Source organism: Pituophis catenifer, unplaced genomic scaffold (assembly GCF_029215685.1).
Source record: "Pituophis catenifer annectens isolate HBS135680 unplaced genomic scaffold, rPitCat1.0.hap2 SCAF_7, whole genome shotgun sequence".
Taxonomy (NCBI): domain Eukaryota; kingdom Metazoa; phylum Chordata; class Lepidosauria; order Squamata; family Colubridae; genus Pituophis; species Pituophis catenifer.
The window spans coordinates 8,055,436-8,077,759 of record NW_027256887.1 but is presented as its reverse complement, the minus strand read 5'-3'; the positions used below and the strand labels follow the sequence as shown (position 1 = coordinate 8,077,759).

General features: G+C 44.1%; 1 protein-coding gene across 1 annotated transcript in view; it reads left to right on the top strand.

The window, feature by feature from the left end:
• Positions 1–22,324, top strand: part of ANO2 (anoctamin 2) — a 184,157-nt gene that overhangs the window by 78,640 nt on the left and 83,193 nt on the right. Inside the window, exons 13-14 of the mRNA XM_070946746.1 lie at positions 4,339–4,421; positions 7,195–7,278. Coding sequence (XP_070802847.1) covers positions 4,339–4,421; positions 7,195–7,278 — 167 coding nt within the window. The remainder of the gene's footprint in view (positions 1–4,338; positions 4,422–7,194; positions 7,279–22,324) is intronic.

Here is a 22,324-nt window from a genome sequence, read left to right as displayed (position 1 = left end):
GAAGAGAAGAGAAGAGAAGAGAAGAGAAGAGAAGAGAAGAGAAGAGAAGAGAAGAGAAGATTTCTGATACTCCCAACCAAATTCCCACAAGGGAACTCAGTGGAGAAGCCAGCAGGAATTCAGATGTCTCTCCTCCTCTTACTGCTTTTTTGCCTGTCCTGAAGCTGGCCTAACTGTGGCCATTTTGTCTTTTGTAGCTTTCCTCTAAGGAGCTTTCTTTTCACGTTGGCTTCGGGGCTGACACAGCCCAGAGCAAAGGGTCCAGGGAGGGAGGTGTAGAGATAGCTGGGGTGTTGTAGCCGAAATAAAATTCTTTCCCCCGGGAAACAAGGACATTCACGCAGGTGTTCAAAAGGTGGAGACTGAGGTCACCTAGCAACTGGACTACATGCTGATTGGACCATGTGACTGGAGACTCCGGGGGGTGGGGGGAGTGACAACATTTTACTTTTAATTGGGTGTAAAACCGGCAGGAATTTAGAGCCGGCTTTCCACCAAGTCTGTGCCAATTTGATAGGATCCCAATAAAATATTCTTTGAGGAATATGCCTGCCTCGGAGTTCTCATTGAAGGGGATGTATTACTTGGAACCTTGACCCTTTGCATCTTACAAAGCTGTATTATTCTAGCACAGCTGTTTTAGGTTCACTTAACAGTTTTCTTTGATTAGCAACAAGAAATGTTCGGCTTTATTTATTTATTTATTTATTTATTTATTTATTTATTTATTTATTTATTTATTAGTCCAATTTATATGCCGCCCTTCTCCGTAGACTCAGGGCGGCTTACAATGCATTATAGCAATAGCCTTCATACTTTTTTGTATATTTATTTATTTATTGTATTTATTTTATTTATTGGTTCGATTTATATGCCGCCTTTTCCGGAGACTCAGGGTGGCTTACAATGCGTTAAGCAATAGCCTTCATACTTTTTGTATATACCTGCTTATTAGGGCTTTCGGCCCCCCTTAAGTGGTGTTCTTTTTTATACAAAGTCATCTTATTGCCCCCACAATCCGGGTCCTCATTTTACCTACCTCGAAAGGATGGAAGGCTGAGTCAACCTTGAGCCTGTTGAGATTTGAACTTGCAGTAATTGCAGGCAGCTGGCAGCTAAGTGCTAACACTTAACAGCACTTTAGTCAGCTGCACCACCGAGGCTCTTCTGCACCACCGAGGCTCTTCTTTGTGGCCATAAGACTGCCTGCATAGGGCAGGCCAGGGGTGGGTTGCTACCGGTTCACACCAGATCAGGCGAACCAGTAGCGGTGGCGGTGGGAGGCTCCGCCCACCTGCCCAGACGTTTGTGCGCTGTACGCACAAACAAACCGGTAGCAATGGGATTTGGAACCCGCCCCTGGGGCAGGCCAAAGACTTCCTGTATAGGGCAGACTCCAGAAAAGATATTCTAGTTAAGTTAGAGAGGGAAGTATCATCTCTCAAGCCACAGTTCTCCCCTCCCTCACACATGTGGCATTGTTAAAATGAGTCATTCGGTGAAACTGATTGACAGTTCATCGAGGAGAGGCAAAAAAAAAAAAAGAAGAAGAAGGGCTGCATTGCAGACTACTTGATGAACATAAGGAAGCCATTACCATGAAGTTTACTAATGGGTAGCAGCTCAGAGGACTTTAAAAATAGACTGTGGAAAGGCCTGGCGGTATACCCTGTAACCTATAACAAACTCTTGTCTTGACTTATAATTGCCCGATTGTCAGGCTCTGGGCACAAACGTTGAGAATTTAGCATATTTCCATGACGTGAGACCGGGGGACTTCCTTGGTGCTGCACTACGTGCCACGAAGGAAGAGCAGCCAAGTGTACAAAGCCCTGCTGAGAAGCATCCGAATTAAATCAAAGTTGTTGAGAGATGTATTTGGGGTGGAATGTGGTAATAAGTTCAGCTTAATGGATTTTTTTTTTCAATTTCTAAGTGGGAGGGAGGGAGGGAGGGGGGAGGGGAAGTATGGAAAGGGACAGAAGAGGGAGGGAGGGAGGGAGGGAGGGAAGGAAGGGAGGAGGGAAGGAAGGGAGGGAGGGAGGGAGGGAGGAAGGAAGGAATATCAGAAGGAGAAGTATGGAAAGGGACAGAAGAGGGAGGGAGGGAGGGAGGGAGGGAAGGGAGGGAGGGAGGGAGGGAGGGAGGAAGGAAGGAAGGAAGGAATATCAGAAGGAGAAGTATGGAAAGGGACAGAAGAGGGAGGGAGGGAGGGAGGGAAAGAAGGAAGGAAGGAAGGAAGGAAGGAAGGAAGGAAGGAAGGAAGGAAGGAAGGAAGGAAGGAATATCAGAAGGAGAAGTATGGAAAGGGACAGAAGAGGGAGGGAGGGAGGGAGGGAAAGAAGGAAGGAAGGAATATCAGAAGGAGAAGTATGGAAAGGGACAGAAGAGGGAGGGAGGGAGGGAAGGAAGGAAGAAAGGAAGGAAGGAGAATATCAGAAGGAGAAATATAGGAAGGGACAGAAGAGGGAGGGAGGGAGGGAAGGAAGAAAGATGAGAAAAGGAAGGAAGGGAAAGAAGAGGGAGGAATGGATGGATAGATGGGAGGAGGGAAGGGAAGGAGGGAAGGAAGGAAGGAGGGAAGGAAGAAAGAAAGGAAGGAAGGAAGGAAGGAAGGAAGGAAGGAAGGAAGGAAGGAAGGAAGGAAGGAAGGAAGGAAGGAAGGAAGGAAGGTGCACTGTTTAAATGCTGGTAGAAATACAATCTTGGTAGAAATAATCCATCTCAAAAATGTTGAGAGAGAGAGAGAGAGAGAGAGAGGGAGGGAGGGAGGGAGGGAGAGAGAGACCCCTGGGAATGGTTGAATATAGGCCTGATTGTTCAACATGACGTGTATCTTGACCCTCCTGGTACTTCCAAGCCTGTATGGGTTCCTCCACTGACTTCATAACCTTGGGCAGTCCATGGCTTGAAACTATGTGTGGAAATAGCTCCTTCAATCTGAAGCTCACGTACATGGGTTGGAGACAAAGGTGGTATTCAGCTGGTTCAGACCAGTTCGCCCGAACTGGTAGCGGAAATCGCTGGTGGACCTGCTCACCCGTCCCGGCTCTATGCCATTCTATTTACACACATTTTTGAGGCTGGGTGCATGCACGGAAGACACATGCACCAACAAAGCGCATGCGTGGAAGGCACTGCGCATGCGTAGATGCGCGTGTTCACATTTACGAACCTGTAGGGAAAGAAACCTCCACCCCTAGTTGGAGACCATTGTGTTTAAGGGTTGTAAGCAGTGGTGAAATCCAAATTTTTTACTACCGGTTCTGTGGGCATGGCTTGGTGGGCGTGGTGTGGTGTGGTATGGCAGGGGAAGGATACTGCAAAATCTCCATTCCCTCCCCACTCCTGGGAGAAGGATACTGCAAAATCTCCATTCCCTCCCCACTCCTGGGGGAAGGATACTGCAAAATCTCCATTCCCACCCCACTCCAGTGGAAGGATACTGCAAAATCCCCATTCCCTCCCCACTCCAAGGGAAGGATACTGCAAAATTCCCATTCCCTCCACACTTCTGGAGGAAGGATACTGCAAAATCCCCATTCCCTCCACACTCCTGGGGGAAGGATGTTGCAAAATCTCCATTCCCACCCCACTCCAGAGGAAGGATACTGCAAAATTCCCATTCCCTCCACACTCCTGGGGGAAGGATACTGCAAAATCCCCATTCCCTCCCCACTCCCGGGGAAGGATACTGCAAAATCCCCATTCCCTCCCCACTCCTGGGGGAAGGGAATGCTTAACGCATTGTAAGCCGCCCTGAGTCTCCGGAGAAGGGCGGCATATAAATCAAATTTAAAAAAAAAAATCCCCATTCCCTCCCCACTCCTGGGGAAAGGATACTGCAAAATCTCCATTCCTTCCCCACTCCAAGGGAAGGATACTGCAAAATTCCCATTCCCTCCACACTCCTGGGGGAAGGATACTGCAAAATCCCCATTCCCTCCCCACTCCTGGGGGGAGGATACTGCAAAATCCCCATTCCCGCCCCACTCCAGGGGAAGGATACTGCAAAATCCCCATTCCCGCCCCACTCTGGGCCAGCCAGAGGTGGTATTTGCCGGTTCTCTGAACTACTCAAAATTTCCGCTACCAGTTCCTCAGAACCTGTCAGAGCCTGTTGTATTTCACCCCTGGTTCTAAGGTTGTGTCACAGGATTAAATAAGCAGGCAGAGAATTCAGCAAGGATCCAGAAAAGGGAAATAAATAGACGATGTAGCCATCAGGAGTTGAACTTGGCTTAAGAGAACCTTGTTGGTAAGAAACACAATCTTAGCTGGATATTTTAAACACCAAGCTCTCCTACAATGATCAGAATTGTGTTTCTTTCATTTCAGCCACAATGTTTCTTGAAAACTGGAAGCGTTTGCAGATGAGGTTGTCTTATTTCTGGGATCTCACAGGATTGGAGGAGGAAGAAGTGAGTACTTTGGAAACGGTTCAAACATGTCAGGGATTTTTTATTTTTATTTATTTTTTGCTCATGTGCCCCTAGACTTTTAATCCGTTCAATTCTTCAAATTGATCCGATGATTTCATTTCCCCAAACCCAATACAAGTAATTCAGTTCTTGGGACCGAACTGCCAAAGCAAATGCAATTAGGCTCTTGGCTTGCAAATTCAAATCCGATTTTTGGCCCATCCTATACTTTGCATTGGCAAGCTATTCAATTAGAATAACAATATTATTGTGTAATTCAACAATATTGGAAAAGTTGGACGGCATAAAAATCGCATACTTTTTTATTGTTGTTTTTTTTTTTAAAAAAAATCAAAACCTCAAGGACTGTGTAATTAGAAGCTAGAAGGATTTATCTAACATGAAAACCAGAAAAAGTTATTATAATAAGAATGGAAGACCAACCAAGATGGTTAGGGGACTGGGGGATAAAACATACGAAGAACGGTTGCAGGAATTGGGGTATGTCTAATCTAACAAAGTGAAGGACTAGGGGTGACACGATAGCAGTGTTCCAATATCTCAGGGGTTGCCACGAAGAAGAGGGAGCGAAGCTACTCTCCAAAGCACAAGAAGGCAGGACAAGAAGTAATTAGGGGTGGGCTTCAAAAATTTTAGCAAGGGATTTTCTGCCAGGGTGCTGGGTGGGCGTGGCCAGGGTGGGCATGGCCTAGTCAGCCTCCTGCAACATGGCAGAGGGGCATTTTATCCCTCCCCGGTCTCCGGAGGCTTTCCTCTAGCCTCCGGGAGGGCGGAGACAGCCTCCCCAGGCTCCAGATGCCCTCTGGAGGCTCGAAACAGGCCAGTTTCCCGAACTTCCCAGACTTCCGATAGGTCCATATTTCACCGTCCCCGAGCCTCCATGCGCGCCCTGCACTTACCTGCATCCAAAACGGGCCACGTGGGGACTCCCAGGAGAGGAGGGCTGGAGTGGGCGGGGCCAGCCAGGAGTGGGATTTGTGGGTTCTCCGAACTGCACAGAATTTCAGCTAGAGGTTCTCCCGAACCCCTGCGAACCCCCAGCAGCCCCACCCCTGGAAGTAATGGATGGAAACTAATCAAGGAGAGAAGCAACCTAGAACTAAGGAGAAATTTCCTGACCGTTAGAACAATTAATCAATCGAACGACTTGCCTCCAGAAGTTGTGGGTGTCCCAACACTGGAAGTTTTAAAGAAGAGATTGGACAACCATTTGTCTGTGATGGCTAACCTTTTTGCCGTCGTGTGCCAAAAGTGGGGGCAGTCGTGGGGGATTGTACGCGCATGCCCATACCCATAATTCAATGCGCCCCATCCCCCCACGCATGCGCACGTGACCACCCCACTCTCCTCCCGCTTTTGGCATGCAATGGCACAGTGGGCCCGGTAGGCCCATTTTTTTGCCCTCCCCAGGCTCCAGAGCCTTTCTAGGAGCCTGGGGAGGGCAAAAACAGCCTTCCCCACTCCCCTGGAGGCACTTCGGAGGCCTGGAAACAGCCCATTTCCCGACTTCCGGTGGCCCCGGAAGGCCCGAAAATCAGTTGGCCAGCGCACACATGCCTGCTGGCCTGAGGTAGGGCAATGCTTGCGTGGCCACAGGTATGGCTCCGTGTGTGCCACCTGTGGCACCCGTGTCATAGGTTCACCATCATGGGTATAGAGGTTGGACTAGAAGACCTCCAAGGTCCCTTCTGTTATTCTGCTATTCCTGGTAGATTATTTATTTATTTATTTATTTATTGGTTCGATTTATATGCCGCCCTTTTCTGGAGACTCAGGGCAGCTTACAATGTGTTAAGCAATGGCCTTCATACTTTTGTATATACCTGCTTAGTAGGGCTTTCGCCCCCCCCCCCCCAATGCGGTGTTCTTTTTTATACAAAGTCAGCTTATTGCCCCCACAAACCGGGTCCTCATTTTACCTACCTCGGAAGGATGGAAGGCTGAGTCAACCTTGAGCCTGGTGAGAATTGAACTCACAGTAATTGCAGGCAGCTGGTATTACTTAAAGCACTTAACGGTGCTTTAGTCTGCTGCGCCACCAAGGCTCTTCAAGATTATTTGCAGGGTATTAGCTTTATATTTTCAGGGGTTGTGTTCAGGGATTGTGTTTCCAGAGTCCATTATACTTATGTACCGTTAGTCTGTATGTTAAAGCATTTACTTGCCATGTGTTCTTTCACCCTTTCTGCTACCCAAATACACCAAGGAGCATCTAAAGGTTTGACTTCATGTTCCATTCAAACCATCAATAACTCTTATGTCACAAGCATCTCTTACCAGTATTCTTGTTCATGTTCAAATGTGCAGGAGCCAAGGCCAGAAATGACGTAGGCCAGGGTCTCTTGCTTGAGCAAGGGGTTGTACTAGAAGATCTCTGAGGTCCCTTCTGTTATTCCTGGTAGATTACTTGTAGGATATTAGCTTTATATTTTGGTGGTTGGGTTCAAGGGATTCTGTTTCCAGAATCCATTATACTTACGTGCCCTTAGTCTGTATTTTAAAGCATTTACTTGCAATGCTGCTCTTTTCATCTTTTTTGCTACCCAAATACAACAAGGAGAATCTAAAAGGTTGCCTTCTTGTTCCATTCAAACCATCATAACTCTTATGTCACAAGAAAACTCTTACCAGTATTCTTGCTCACGTTCAAATGTGCAGGAGCCAAGATCTCTGTTAAGGACTTGGATGGTTTCTACGTGGATTGCTGCTCAGATGTTAAATTCACTCCACATTTTTTTTTCGTTTGATTTAGGAACATCCTAGGCCTGAATACGAAACAAGATTATTACAGAAGAAAGCCAGAACTGAAAATACCAAAATCGTGACTCAGGATGAGGTAGGAGAATTTCTGTGATCCTTTCAATTCCTGTTTCATGTTTTTATGACGCCTGCATGCTGCAATAAAATATTGTGTAAAATATTCATAACTAACATCTATTCGACTCGCTTTTTACTAATAAATTTTAATCAAAGAAACGTGGATGGGTTAAGAGTTAAAGAACTGTTGTCTTTGGAGGTTATTGCCGTTCTGAAGTTCTTCTGGTCATTGTGAAATTTCTGATTTATACGTTCCTTTTCCTTTAAAAGACAAAAAAAAAAACCCTGTTGAGTTTTCAATATGATGGACATTTATTTACAGCTATTTTAAGTTAATTGACTGAGTGATACACAAGGGAAGTGGTTGATTGATTAAAGCAGAAATTCTATATAAACTATCAGAAGGAGCGATCTTTGAGAATTTAGTCTGGGTCACAGTTTAACTGACCTAATTCACATTTCTTGTCTTACACAATTATTCTTCATTCTTGATGATGTATTTATTGCCTGAAACAAAGTACAAAATTATGCATTTTCAAATTAAAACTGAGGAACATTGAGCTGTATCTTGGAAGGCTTCTCACAAATTTATTGTCGGGATGGGGTTGAGGGTTGTCCCCGAACCGTGAACCAGCTCACAAGCAGACACACTAGGACTGAAATAAAACTAGCAGAGGAGTCTTGTATAAAAATATACTTTACTTGAAAATGTTTAAAAAACACTATATCTTTAAAAAAGGCACATTAACAACAAAGTCTTATCTTGGTTAAATGAAGCCAGGCCATCTCCCTAAATTCCTCTCCACAATACCGAAACAGTCCATAAGAAAAAAAAACTAACATGACATTAAACAGCTTCGGTGTCGATACATCATCGAGGTGGTAGAAGGGCAGCAGCGTAAACTTCACAGCTAAAAGTCACCTGTGAAAAACAATTCAATCAGCAAACGTGGCTTGAAGCTCCTGGGAGGGAAACTGTCCAGCTCTCCCTCCAATCTTAGCTCCAACAGCAGCAACAGTTCAGATGTTGGCTTGCGTGCTTCAACTCAGCAAAAGGCAAGCCGAAATTGGAGACTTCAAAAGGCTCCCAGCTATTTCAACTCACAGTTGCAGCTAGCTCCGTGGGAGTATCTTTACACAGCTCTTCGGCTCCTTTTCTGCCGCTAGCTCTGCTGTAGCTGTCAGGACTCCTTAGCTGAGTTCTCCTCCCTTCTGCAGCTCTGCTCTGGGCTCTGTGTCCAGGTGTTTTGGCTCTGCATCTAGGCCTAAACAGTGTCTAGACCCGAATAGCAAGCAGAAAGGTCCGTGCTTATATGGGGAGTTAACCTACAATTAACTAAGGCGGGGAAGGCTTGCAGTTAATTGCAAACAGGAGATCGCTTGATTGGATCCATACTGTTTGTGACTGATCAAGTAGCCACAGCAATTCTGAAAACACTCGTGACATTTATCTTGTGAGCTCCTTTTTTTTTTAAATTTGATTTATATGCCTCCCTTCTCCGGAGACTCAGGGCGGCTTACAATGCGTTAAGCAATAGCCTTCATACTTTTGTATATTTATACGAAGACAGCTTATTGCCCCCACAAACTGGGTCCTCATTTCACCTACCTTAGAAAGGATGGAAGGCTGAGTCAACCTTGAGCCTTGGAGAGATTCGAACCAGCAAGTAATTGCAGGCAGCTGTGTTAATAACAGGGTGCTTAGACCACTGTACTATCAAGGCTCTTGTCCGAAAGATGCTTTTTCAAGAAACAACTGGACTTCCTTTGTTTTTCCTTGAGGTTTCACGTATTCATGTTTTCACGTTTCACTTCACATCCAAGAAGCTTCTTCAGTTCACTCATGGAAAAGCACCTTTGGGACAAACATAACTCGGATGATTGAGAATCTCCGTAGACATTGTGTGCCATTTCCACCTCTACCTGGACTAGCAGACTACCAATAGTCACTGATGTTTTGGTGGCCTCCGTCATGGACTATTGCAATGCAATGCAAAGTTGGGGCTACTTTGAAAGCCATTCAGCAGCTGCAGCTGATCCAGATTGCAGCAGCATGGACAATGATGGATGGATCTCATTGTCCCCTTCTAGGACACATTGGTCTACTTTGGTTACTGTTAGATTCTGAGTAGACGGCACGATGGCTTAGCGGTTAAAGGCACTGAGATTGTCAGCTGAAAAGCTGATAGCCTGGGTTTGAGACCCAAGCGCTGTGTGATGGAGTGAGTTCCTGTTCCTTGCCTAAGCTCCTGCCCCTAGCATGAGCTTAGGCAAGGAAGCCTAATTCGAAAGCATGCAAATGTGAGTAGATTAATAGGTACCACTTCAATGGGAAGGTAACAGCGTTCCATTTGCCTTTGCTGTATAGTCATGCTGGCCACATGACCGTGTCTTGGGATAACGCAGGCTCTCTCAGCTCAGAAACGGAGATGATCACCACTCTCTAGAGCACGATTGTCAAACTCGCCACGTCACGTTGCCATCCCGTGACGTATTGCAATGTTTTTTCCCTTTGTGGAGCTGGGGTGGGCATGGACTGTGCATGACACATGCTCAGACATTGTGGGCGCTCCATCACTGGATGTTTTCAGAAAGAAACTGGACAGTCATTTATCTGAAATGGTGTAGTATCTCCTGCTTGAGCAGGAGGTTGGACTAGAATACCTCCAAAGTCCCTTCCAGCTCTATTATTCTATCTTCTAACCCAGCTGGAGTTATAGAGTCTTCAAAACAGCAGCCCTTGATAGAGTCAATCAAGATAAAATCCTGAAGGCCCATGAATCCCATCCTAAGAAAAACAATTGAGAGAAAATTGGAGATAGCCATACACATGGTAAACATCACTAGAAGCTTCAGGTTCCACCACAGCTGTCTGGGAGCAGGAAACGTTCACCCCATCCCCTCAGTCTTTCGTGAAGTTCACTTGATAAAATTTAACAGTTTGGAAGGTATGAAGCAAAGTAGTGGAAGAACTTTGACAGATGTCCAAACAGTTTCAGAGAAGACCAAGGAGGGTGTACCAAGTCGGTGGCATAACGAGTTACAAATATATAATGCTGTGGAGGAATGGAGTTCCAGTCTAAGGAAGAACTGACATTCGCTTCATGGGTTGGGGTATCACCATAAAAGGCAAGGAAAGTCGAGCAAAACTTACAGAGCATTACATTATCTTTGCTAGTGCTCAGACTGTTACGGTGCATTAAAAATATATATGGATTGGAAAATGCTTGTTATGCACCCTTGGCAGATGTTCTAAGGAGGTAGATTAGCTTATTTTCTCCAGCAGAGTTTTCTATTTTTGAGAAACATACTTATTTATTGGGGACACGGTGGCTGAGTGGCTAAGATGCTGAGCTTGGCGATTGAAAGGTTGGCAGTTCGGCGGTTCAAATCCCTAGTGCCACGTAATGGGGTGAGCTCCCGTTACGTGTCCTAGTTTCTGTCAACCTAGCAGTTCGAAAGCACATAAAAAATGCAAGTAGAAAAATAGGGACCACCTTTGGTGGGAAGGTAACAGCATTCCATGCGCCTTTGGTGTTTAGTCATGCCAGCCACATGACCATGGAGACATCTTCGGACAGCGCTGGCTCTTCGCCTTAGAAATGGAGATGAGCACCACCCCCTAGAGTCGGGAACGACTAGCACATATATGCGCGGGAAACCTTTACTTTTACTTATTTATTGAACCAAATGAGATAGCTGCTCATCAACCCAAAAAACATCCAACTCAGAAGGCAATACAGATAGTCATCAACTTATGACCACAATTGAGCGCAAACTATCTGTTGCTAAGTGGGACCAGAAGTTGGTTTCACATATTTTTACCACCGTTTTACCACCTTCCGCATTTGCTCCCGGCCTTCCACATATGCGCTTTGCTCTCGCGCACGCCTTCCGTGCATGCACCCGGCCTCAAAAATGGGACGGCATAGAGCTGAGTTGGAGGGCCCACCCACGATCTCCGCTACCAGTTCTCCCGAACAGGCCCGAACCGGCTGAATACCACCTCTGAATGGGACAGTTGATAAGTGAGTTTTGCCTCATTGTACGAGCTTTCTTGCCACAGTTGTTAAGTGAATCACTGCCATTGTTCAGTGAGTAACACGGTTATTATGTGAATCTGGCTTCCCCATTGACTTTGCTGATTGGAAGTTGGCTGGCAAAGTTACAAATGGTAATCACATGACCCCGGGACTCTGCAACCATCATAAATGCATGCCAGTTGCCAAGCATCTGGATTTTGATCGCATGACCATGGGGATGCTGCAACGATCATAAGTGTGAAAAATCGCTTTTTTAAAGCTCTGTTGCAACTTCAAATAGTCACTAAATGAATAGTTTAGTGAGACCTTCTGAACCTCCATTCCAGGAGTGGGATTCAGCCGGTTCGGACTTGTTTGGGGTGAGCCAGTAGTTGCAACCTGTCCCGGCGCTATGCCGTCCTATTTAGCTGCATTTTTTAAGCCACACGCATGTGTGCAAGCCACGTGCGTGAGCAAAGTGCATGCTTTGCTCATATATTCGATTCTGGGTGAACAGGTTGTTAAATTATGTGAAGCCCAGTGGTGGGATTCAGCCAGTTCGCACCCCTTCGGGAGAACTGGTTGTTAACTTTCTGAGCAGTTTGGTGAACTGGTTGTTGGAAGAAATCATTAGGGCAGAGAACCGGTTGTTAAATTAGTTGAATCCCACCACTGGTGAAGCCCACCTCTGCTCCATTCTAATATCCACCTGTGTTGTGGCTCCGTCCTCCGAGCCTATCTTATCGGAGGGAGAAGGCTCCGAACATGAAGGCAAGGAGTCGGCCAGGCCTCCCTCTCCAGGCCCCTCCTCTCTGGCACTGCCTCAGGTGCCGGCCGAGGAAGAGGAGATTAGCCAGGAGCCAGGTGTCTCCGATGATAGCGATGGAGGCGATCTGTCGTTCCTGGATCCACGCCAACGAAGGCGTGATAAACGGTTGCAGCAGTTGAGGAGGCGTGCCAGGGATCAGGCTGAGTCACTGGACCACACCCCAGAGACTATATAAGAGAGTGTGGTGGCTATTTAAGACTCTGTGACGGACAAAAACTAACTCTGGCTAGTCACTTTGAACAACGCCTAAATCTGCCGAAGGTTTCTTGTTTTGAACTGGACTATTTGCAAACTGTGTGTATTTCTGTTTATATGGTGAAGGGATACTCCCGTTTATTGAAGTAAAAGCACTTGGCAGTCGGTGCTCGTATTGCTGCCAAGTTTCTGATAAACAAACTGTGCGTGCCAAGTGCTTCCTTTAACCCTCGGCTGGCTGTGTGTGTGTGTGTGTGTGTGTGTGGAGACGGGGACAGAACACACCTGTATCTTCCTCTTCTTCAGAAATAAGCAAAGTTGGTGTCTCCTTGCATTCATCTGCAATTCAATCTGCAGAACATTAGGTACTCTGGAGGAATTTATAGGAAGGTTGTTGAATAGTTTATGCAATCTGTTTCCTTTTAGGGTGGACCTGGTTAAGATAAAGAAAGCCACAGTTCTGGTCTTGGAAAAGCAAAATAGTGAAGAATAGGATGTCCCAAAGGTACTTTTTTCAAGAGGCAACTGGACTTTCTGGTTTTTCTTTGAAGATGTTTCATTTCTCATCCAGGAAGCGTCTTCATTTCTGAGCTGAAGAAGCATCTTGGATGAGCAGCGAAACGTCTTCAAAGAAAAACCAGAAAGTTCAGTTGCCTCGTGAAAAAAACACCTTTGGGACAACCCTGACCTGGATGACTGAGCATCTCCGTAGACATGAAGAACAGGATGTCTCTCTTTGGCTTACAGTTAGCTCAGGTGTTGTTTACAATGCCGTCTGCTCAGCCAATTCTTTGAATTATGGTCACTGAAGTTCCCACACAACTTACTGGTAAGAGTTGCCCCAGGGTGTGCTCAACCATGAAGACAATGTGATCTGATGAGACCTTCTGAACCTCCATTCCAATGTCCACCTGTATCCAATGGTGGAATTCAGCCGGTTCAGGAGGTTTGCCCCACCCCTCCCCTCCCTGCCCCTCCCTGCCCCTTCCAGGAGTCCCCTTGTGCCCCATTTTGACTCCCAGATAAGTTCAGGGAAGCCTCCTAGGCCAAAACAGGGCACGGGGAGCAGATGAGGCTGCAGGGAGCCTACCACAAGACTCAGGGGTGCCTTGTGCCCCCATCCCGTGACTCGTTTTCGCTCCCAGGAGGCTTCATGGAGGCCTACTAGGCCCAAAACACGGGGCGGGGGATGGGGAGCAAGGCTGCAGGGAGGCCTACTAGGTTCAAAATGGGGTGCAGGGAGGGTACAGCATGCCCCACCCTGTGGCCCATTTTCACTCCCAGGAGGCTGCAGGGAGGCCTATTAGGCCCAAAATGGGGCATGGGGTGGCAGCGCGTCCCTCTTCCCCCACCCCCCGTGGCACATCTTTGCTCCCAGGGGGGTGCAGGAGGCCGAGTGCTGCCTGTCACACCCCCTGGCAATGCCCACCATGGCCACGCTCACCCAGCCGGTCATCAGGGCAGAGAACCGGTTGTTAAATTATTTGAATCCCACCACTGCCTGTATCTTCCTCTTCTTCAGAAGTAAGCGAAGTATGGATCCAACTCATATCAACCATCCATAATATCACTGATGTTCAGTGACTATGGAATTTATATGCCAAAGTCCCTGGAGCTGAAATAAATTGTTATTTGATAAGACTGGCTGAAGAGGGTAATTTCGTAATTGCCGAACCCTCTTAATTACCGTGCTACAACCTTAAATTAGCCTTATTTACTGAGAATGAATTAGATTTGTCAATAAAGGTCACATAAAGCGATCACTGCAGTGTGTTAAAATAGATCTTTTTGTGTTGGATATCTACTCTTATATTTAATTTGCATGTGGAATCTTTGGCTTATTGGATCCAACAATTGAAGAACATTTGAAGTTGCAATATGGCTCTTGTTGAATGCAAACCGTTGTTATAGGCTGATGATATCCTATGTCTTTTTGATGATTATTAGCGTTCTTTATAAAAAAAAAAATGGACTCAGTGCAACAGTTTAGTAAACTTTCAGATTATTCACTCAACTGGAAGAAGTCTAATATATTTCCTATAAGATGTATGGTATCTGTACATTTTGGAGTTTTAAATATAGTTTGAATATCCTAGGAAGATCTTCTTCAATGGCAAACATATCCAGCTATTTAACTGGAGATGTTGATATTAACTGATGATTTAATATGCCTATCAGTCTTTTGGAAATATTTTTTTTTTTTTTTACAAAATGAATGTCACTCTTGAAGTAATGTCAGTCTGCCTGCCTGCCTGCCAAACTGCAGGCCAGCCTGCCTACCTACCTCCCTATCTCTGTCTGTCTGTCCATCCATCCATCCATCTAGCTATCATCTATGTCAGGGATCAGCAACTCGTGGCTCTGGAGCCACATGTGGCTCTTTCATCTCTCTGCTGTGGCTCCCTGTTGCTGATCAGCTCCACAATTGATAGGGCTTTCGGTTAGGACAAGTAGAGGAAAAAGGATGCTGTGCTAGGAGGAGACTATGATGGGGGAACTGGATTTCTGGTTGGCTCCAGAATTGAATGGGGGCTTCCGGTTAGGACCTTTGTGGTTCTTTGAGTGTTTAAGGTTGCCGACCCCTGATCTATCTATCTATCTATCTATCTATCTATCTATCTATCTATCTATCTATCATCTATCTATCTATCTATCTATCTATCTATCTATCTATCTATCTATCTCTAGCCTCTCTATCTATCATCACCAGGATATCTATGTTAATACTACATTATTTAAACAAATTGATAGGATTCTGAGCAAGTTTTTTAAAAAACTCTGATTTCATATGCAGGAGTTTTAACTTCCCAGCATTTCAGCTTCATTGTTAGTCTAAGTTATTTTTGGGGATTTAAATCAAATCAAAAGAAAAAGAAGAAAAATTGTGGGTGTAATTGGATAGATATCATTTGTCCCTTGCCATTTTAGTTAGTGCCACTCCAAACCTAGTTATATTTCTTTTGCATTTAAGGTGGAAAGATATACGTGAATGTTGCTGGAGGCTTAAATTTGAAACCTAAGAGGAAATCGATATTCTGGGATAACCACAATTTGAGATTTGCAGTTTTTTTTTTTTTCTGGAGCTGCAGGTGAAACGATACCTTAGATAAGCTTATTTTTCATCGGTCTTTTAGGACCGCAAACAAGAATTTGCATTGTCCGTAACTACCGAAGGGCAAATCCTCAGTTTCAAAATCTTTTGACTATACAATTTGATCTGGGCTTGGTAGCGGCTCTTCAGATGCCTTTGGATAATCCTAAACCTACATTTTCCTCTCTTTTTTTTAAATAGATGGCATTAAGCACAGGTTTTTTGTAATCAGAGTCATCTATGCGAGTCTCGTAAAACAGGGAAGATTCCATTGCAGTTAATGGCAGCAATTTAGGTATAGGCAGTACAGTTAAAGCGAATAACAGGGTTTGCCATTAAGGTAATGAACTTCATGTTGCTGTAAATATTTTATCAGTTGTCTTGAATGTAGGGAAAAGAACTTGTCAGGAGAAGAAATCCAATACAAAAAAGGTAAATGGTAATTTATCGCCAGAATAGTGCCCTAAAGGTGCTACTGTGTTTCCCTGAAAATAAGACCTCCCCCAAAAATAAGCCCTCCCCAAAAATATTTAAACACATGTGCAGCTGGTCCCCGCCATTTCCTCTGGTTAGGGTTAGGGAGGGAGAGCTGGAAATCATGTAAGATGGCAAGAGGAGCCCCGTCTTGCTCCATGCACCCCAAAATAATAAGACCTCCTCGAAAATAAGGCCAAGGGCTTATTTCAGGGTTCAAAAAAATATAAGACAGGGTCTTATTTTCAGGAAAACACGGTGATATTTTGGAAGAATTATTTTTGCTAAAATTGGAGAGCTGAAACGTTTACAGTGAACACGTAAATGTTCACTGTAACATAACAAACAGAATAATTATAAATAATTATCCGTACCGGAAAAAAGGCAACAGGTAACAAATTCTAAGAAACTGATTCTGAAAAGTTTTGGATAAATGCCCATAATTCTGATTCAGAGCCTTTCTGTTAAAAACAATACCATTTTTTTATCCCCTGATTAATACATAGAAATATTCTATGTGAAAATATTTACAAACCCCTTGCATCCTGGACATAAATTGTTTCAACTCCTACCCTCAAAACAATGCTATAGAGCACTGCACACCAAAAGAAGTAGACACAAAAACAGTTTTTCCCCGAATGCCATCACTCTGCTAAACAAATAATTCCCTCAACACTTTCAAACTAGTTACTAAGTCTGCATTACTATTACTATTAGTCTTCTCATCGTTCCTATCACCCATCTCCTCCCAATCGTAATGATGCAGCAACAAGTTACAGTCATACAGTCATGACTGTAACTTGTTGCTGCATCATTACGATTTATATTGATTGTTTCTAGTATGGTTCGATTGCTTATTTGTACCCTATGACTATCATTAAGTGTTGTACCTTATGATTCTTGATGAATGTATCTTTTCTTTTTATGTACACTGAGAGCTTATGCACTTAAAACAAATTCCTTGTGTGTCCAATCACACTTGGCCAATAAAAAAAATTCTATTCTATTCTATTCTATTCTATTCTATTCTATTCTATTCTATTCTATTCTATTCTATTCTATTCTATTCTATTCTATTCTATTCTATGGTGCAAATTAACCAGCACAAGGCTATTAAGTACGTTTTAACTCTATTTTTCAAGGAGCTGATACACAAGTCTTGGTTCAACGTATGTATCTACAGGTAGTCCTCGACTTACGACCACAATTAAGCCCAAAATTTCTAATGAGATGTTTGTTAAGTGAGTTTTGTCCCATGTTATGACCTTTCTTGCTTTAGTTGTTCAGTGATAAGTGAGTCTCCCGGTTGTTAAGTGAATCTGACTTCCCCATGGACTTTTCTTGTCAGAAGGTTGCAAAAAGGAGAATCACATGACCTGGGGACACGGCATCGGTCATAAATGTGAACCCATTGCCAAGCATTTGAATTTTGATCACTTGATCATGAGGATGGTACAAAGCAGTGTTGGGATTCAGCTGGTTCTGTCCAGATCGCACAAACCAATAGCGGCGACTGCTAAGGAGAAATTTCCTGACAGTTAGAACAATTAATCAGTGGGACAACTTGCCTCCAGAGGGTGTGAATACTCCAACACTGGAGGTTTTTAAGAAGAGACTGGACATCCATTTGTCTGAAATGGTATAGGGCAGTGATGGCTAACCTTTTTGCCATTGCGTGCCAAAAGAGGGAGGACCGTGGGGGGTCGCACATGTGTGTGCCCACACTCGTAATTCAATGTCCCCCTGTGCCCGCCCCCCATACCGCTTTTGGCATGTGATGGCATGGTGGGCCCAGTAGGCCTGTTTTTTGGCCTCCCCAGGTTCCAGAGGCTTTCTTGGAGCCTGGGGAGGGCGAAAACAGCCTTCCCCACCTCCCTGGAGGTCCTCCGGAAGCTGGAAATGACCCATTTTCTGATTTCCAGCAGGCCCGGAAGGCCCAAAAATCAGCTGGCGCGCTGGAGCTGAGCTAGGGCAATGCTCGCGTGCCCACAGATATGACTCCATGTGCCACCTGTGGCACGCGTGCCATAGGTTCGCCATCACAGGTATAGGATTTCCTGCTTGAATCAGAAGTTGGATTAGAAGATCTCCAAGGTCCCTTCCAACTCGTTATTCTGTTATAAAAAAAACATCGGAGAGTACCGAATCCAGCATCAGCTTTTGGCCCTTTTCATAACACATATTTTCAGTTTGCTGATTCGGGGATGGATTCACCAAACAAGCCATCCAGCCCATAATTTGCTAGACTTTTCTCAAAATCCAGATATATTATGCCCTCAGCATTCTCACCACGTACTCTTGGATTTCCAATCTACAAATGAAATGAGATTGATCTGACGCGGGCATGTCGATGAATAATTCGAATGACTTAATTGCAGCATTTCCAGATCCATTGCTGTATGATGTTACTTGAGATGTTCTGATTTATTAAGGTCAGGCTGGCTGGTTTGTGATTTTCCAGGGCTTCCTTTCTGAACCTTTTTTTTTTTTAAAGTTAAGGGATAGAGTGGCCTCTCCACAGTCATCTGTCACATTGTCCTTTGTCTATGAGCTCTGCAAGTTTTTAAAAAGTTTTTTTTCATGACCCCAGGATCAGTGGGGAAATCCAAATTTTTTTTACTACCGGTTCTGTGGGCGTGGCTTGGTGGGCGTGGTGTGGCTTGGTGGGAGTGGTTTGATGGTATGTTGTGGTCCGCCAGCAGCCTGTGGAGCTGGCAGCGGAGTCGGACAGCGATGAGGCTGAGGAAGAACATGGGCCAGTCCTGGAGGCTGGGGAAGGTCTGGATGAGGGCTCTGCGTCAGAGGCAGAGATGGGGCCAGGGCCATTGAGGAGTGAGTGCAGCCTCCAGAGCCTCCAGAGACTGATAGGAGTGAGGCAGAGGAACAGGAGGAGCCTGTTCCTAATGCACTCATGAGAAGAGCTGCCAGAAGGCAAGAGCAGCTCAAGCAAAGAGGACAACTCGGGAATAGGGCCAAGAGATGATTGGCCCCTCCCATAAGGCTTAAAACAGACCAGCAACAGCTTTTGGGCTTTGCCGGAAAACAACGTTGGTAGCTTCGTCTTCTTCTTTATCTATGTCTTGTATTTATTTTTGTATCTATGACTTCTGAACGTTTGCCAAGAAAGGCCTTTGGCAGTTTGCTTAATTGGACTAAGGTTTGTGATAGGACTGAGGAATTTGTGTTGGGAGGAATTTGCTTTAATTTAGTTGAATGACGTTGGGAATGAAGTAATTCTCAGCTGTTCGAATAAAGTTTGTTTGTTTTTTCACTGACTGATTTTCCTACTACTTACTTGGGCCTGGGTCACAACAGTGTGGCAGGGGAGGGATACTGCAAAATCTCAATTCCCACCCCTCTCTGGGGCCAGCCAGATGTGGTATTTGCCAGTTCTTCGAACTACGCAAAATTTTCGCTACCGGTTCTCCGAACTGCTCAAAATTTCTGCTACCGGTTTTCCAAACTGCTCAAAATTTCCACTACAGATTCTCCAGAACCTGTCAGAACCTGCTGGATTTCACCCCTCCCCAGGATACAAATCACCTGGTCTAGAAGATTTGAACTCATTGAATTAAAATCTCGGGTGTTTTCCCGCGTCATTATAAATAAGTTGGTTAAAATATTTAAAATCCTAGTTAAAATCCCAGCTTAAAATCTTCTAAAATTCCCTACAGAGCACTCTGCAAGGTCCTTTAAAACCTCAGCTAAAATCCTACCAGTGACTTTAAAAGTTTTTCTTAAAGCAACGTTTCGACAGGCTCACACCCTGTCATCTTCAGGCTCTGACGCGGGTTTATTCGGGTTTTCTCCCGCGTAAAATTGGAGGTGTCTTGGCAAAGTTTCGATGAAGTCTCATTCGTCATCTTCAGGCTGTTTCTTCCTTTTAACTGCCAGTACACCCCCACTGGCAGTTAAAAGGAAGAAACAGCTGCGATCACACACATTGCTCCTAGAAGCACGAAGCCGAGAACACCAGCCTGAAGATGACGAATGAGACTTCATCGAAACATTGCCAAGAAACCTCCAATTTTACGCGGGAGAAAACCCGAATAACCAAAGACCTATATATATATATATAGTATATGTGTGTGTGTGTGTGTGTGTGTATATATATATATATATATATATATATATATATATATATATATATATATATATATATATATATATATATATATAGTGAATCTAGAGAAAGGGCTGTCATTGTGAGAGAACATTTGTTTATAGTTTCTCTTAGACATGTTGTTTGTTCTTCGGGTTGTGTGTCTCCAACAACATTCCTTAATGGTGCAGAACTGCTCCAGTGTGTTTTTTGTTGAGTGGAAACACTTGACATGAATTCTACTCAGCTCAATTTATTCATTCGTTAAGGACTAGTTCTAGATGTCTCCTGCCTGGTGCCAGGTTGTGCTGTAATTTTTAATCGCTTTCCTGGAAAATCAGAGAGATTTTTCTCCCTTGTCTAAACCCAAGGAACAGGGAGAAAGAAAATCCCCTCAATTCGACACGTGGTGGCAGTGTCGCAGTGAAGCAGGAAAACTGGTCCACCAGCAAGCTACATCTTGGAGGTTTCTGGTGACAACTAGTTTGGGAAAGTGTTTCAGGGTGCCAAGAAACCCAAAGAAAGGGTGGGGTGCAAGCCGGAAAGTATTTCTTTTCTAAATGGTTTGAACATTTCATTGGCATATATGTTAGTTCCATTAATTCCATTCCATTCCACTTCTGCATCTGTTTATGATTTTTTTATTCTTTCTTTCTTAGAAACCCAGATGAAACTTTGCATTTCTTTTAATTTCCATTTTTATACGCAACTTTCCTTCATGCTCACACAGTCTTAGGCAGCTTTCTCTAACGCACTTTTTTTTGTTCCCCTACCAGAATACTGCATCTCAAAATTGGGGGGGGGGGGGGAGGAGAGAAATGAAAAGGAAGCAGAAATTAGGTTGCCTCGTATTAAAATGCAAAGTCCAATGAATTTCTGCTTTATCCCTTTGGGAGAGACGAGAGAGAGAGAAAATAGGGGAGCTTTCTTTTGCAAATGAAGAAGCTGAAGACACCAGGAAAATCGTGGTGTCTTTATTAATCGGCTTAATATTTTAATATTGAGCAAATAAACTACAGTAATGGTCAAAATTGTGGAAACCTTTTGGGAAAAGTGTATTTTTGAGGTTTGATGGCTAATAACACCACTTTTTTGTGTGTGAGTTTCAAGATAATCCTATTCCACTGCTGGAATGGCCTGGGAATAGCCCAGACCTTCACCCAATTGAAAATCTAGGGAGCCGACTAAAGAAACTTGTTAGTCAGAAGCGACCCAGCAATAAAACCCAGTTAATAGAAGCCATCATTCCATCTTGGTTTCACATTACAACAGCGGCAGAACTAAAAGAATTGCTTCACTCCATGGGAAGACGTTGTAAGGCCATAATTCATGCTAAAGGTCACCCAACTATTAACTGACGAGGTGATAATTTTTGTATTTCTCATTTTTTCTACGGTGATCATTTTTGTAGATCTCGTTTTTTCTGCGTGTTTCACTTTTCTTCTTTATACTGTAACTGCTATTCTAATAGCGAATCCTTCATAAAAGTTATTGCATTACATTCGTGATTAAATGATCTTTCCATTGATATATTATTTTATGGTACTACTCCAAAAAAAGTGGTGTTATCAGCCAGTTTTAGAAAATACACTTTTCCCAAAAGGTTTCCACAATTTTAGCCATTACTGTATTGCTAGTGTTATTAACAGATATGCAAAAAAAAAAAAAAAACCACCCCTTAAACCCATTTAAAAAAAAAACACCAAAATCTGCTTCTACCCTGTTTCCCCCGAAAATAAGACATCCCCTGATAATAAGCCCATTCGGGCTTTTGAGTGCATGCGCTAAAATAAGCCCTCCCCGAAAATATTTAAATGCAGAGCTGGAAATCAGGTAAGATGACAAGAGGAGCCCCATCTTGCTCCACGTGCCCCAAAATAATAAGACCTCCCTGAAAATAAGGCCAAGCGCTTATTTCAGGGTTCAAAAAAATATAAGACAGGGTCTTATTTTCGGGAAAACACGGTAGCAATACAGACGAAGCAGGTCCATCTGCAATTGGACTCGACAACGTTCTAAATTTTAAAGCATCGTGGATAATCGATAAGGAGAAAATGATACTAATTAAAAGTCCCTGTTTAATATTTCTTCCCTGCGTGACTTTGGTAGACATGATCATTCACTAGAAAAGCATTATTAATTAAGATAGCTCTCAGCAAGAGTACCAAAATGCTTGATTGTTGTATCTTTCTGGGATGTAATCATTCAATGCAAATGGGTCTTGTAAAATCTTCCACCTGCAGCATCATTAGGATGCTGCAACCTTCCAAAAGCACTGATGGTTTAGCTCCTGCTCTTTTTCTCACCAGCTGATTCTGCTGCAAAAAAAATTTTGGGAGCCCGTGGGGTTAT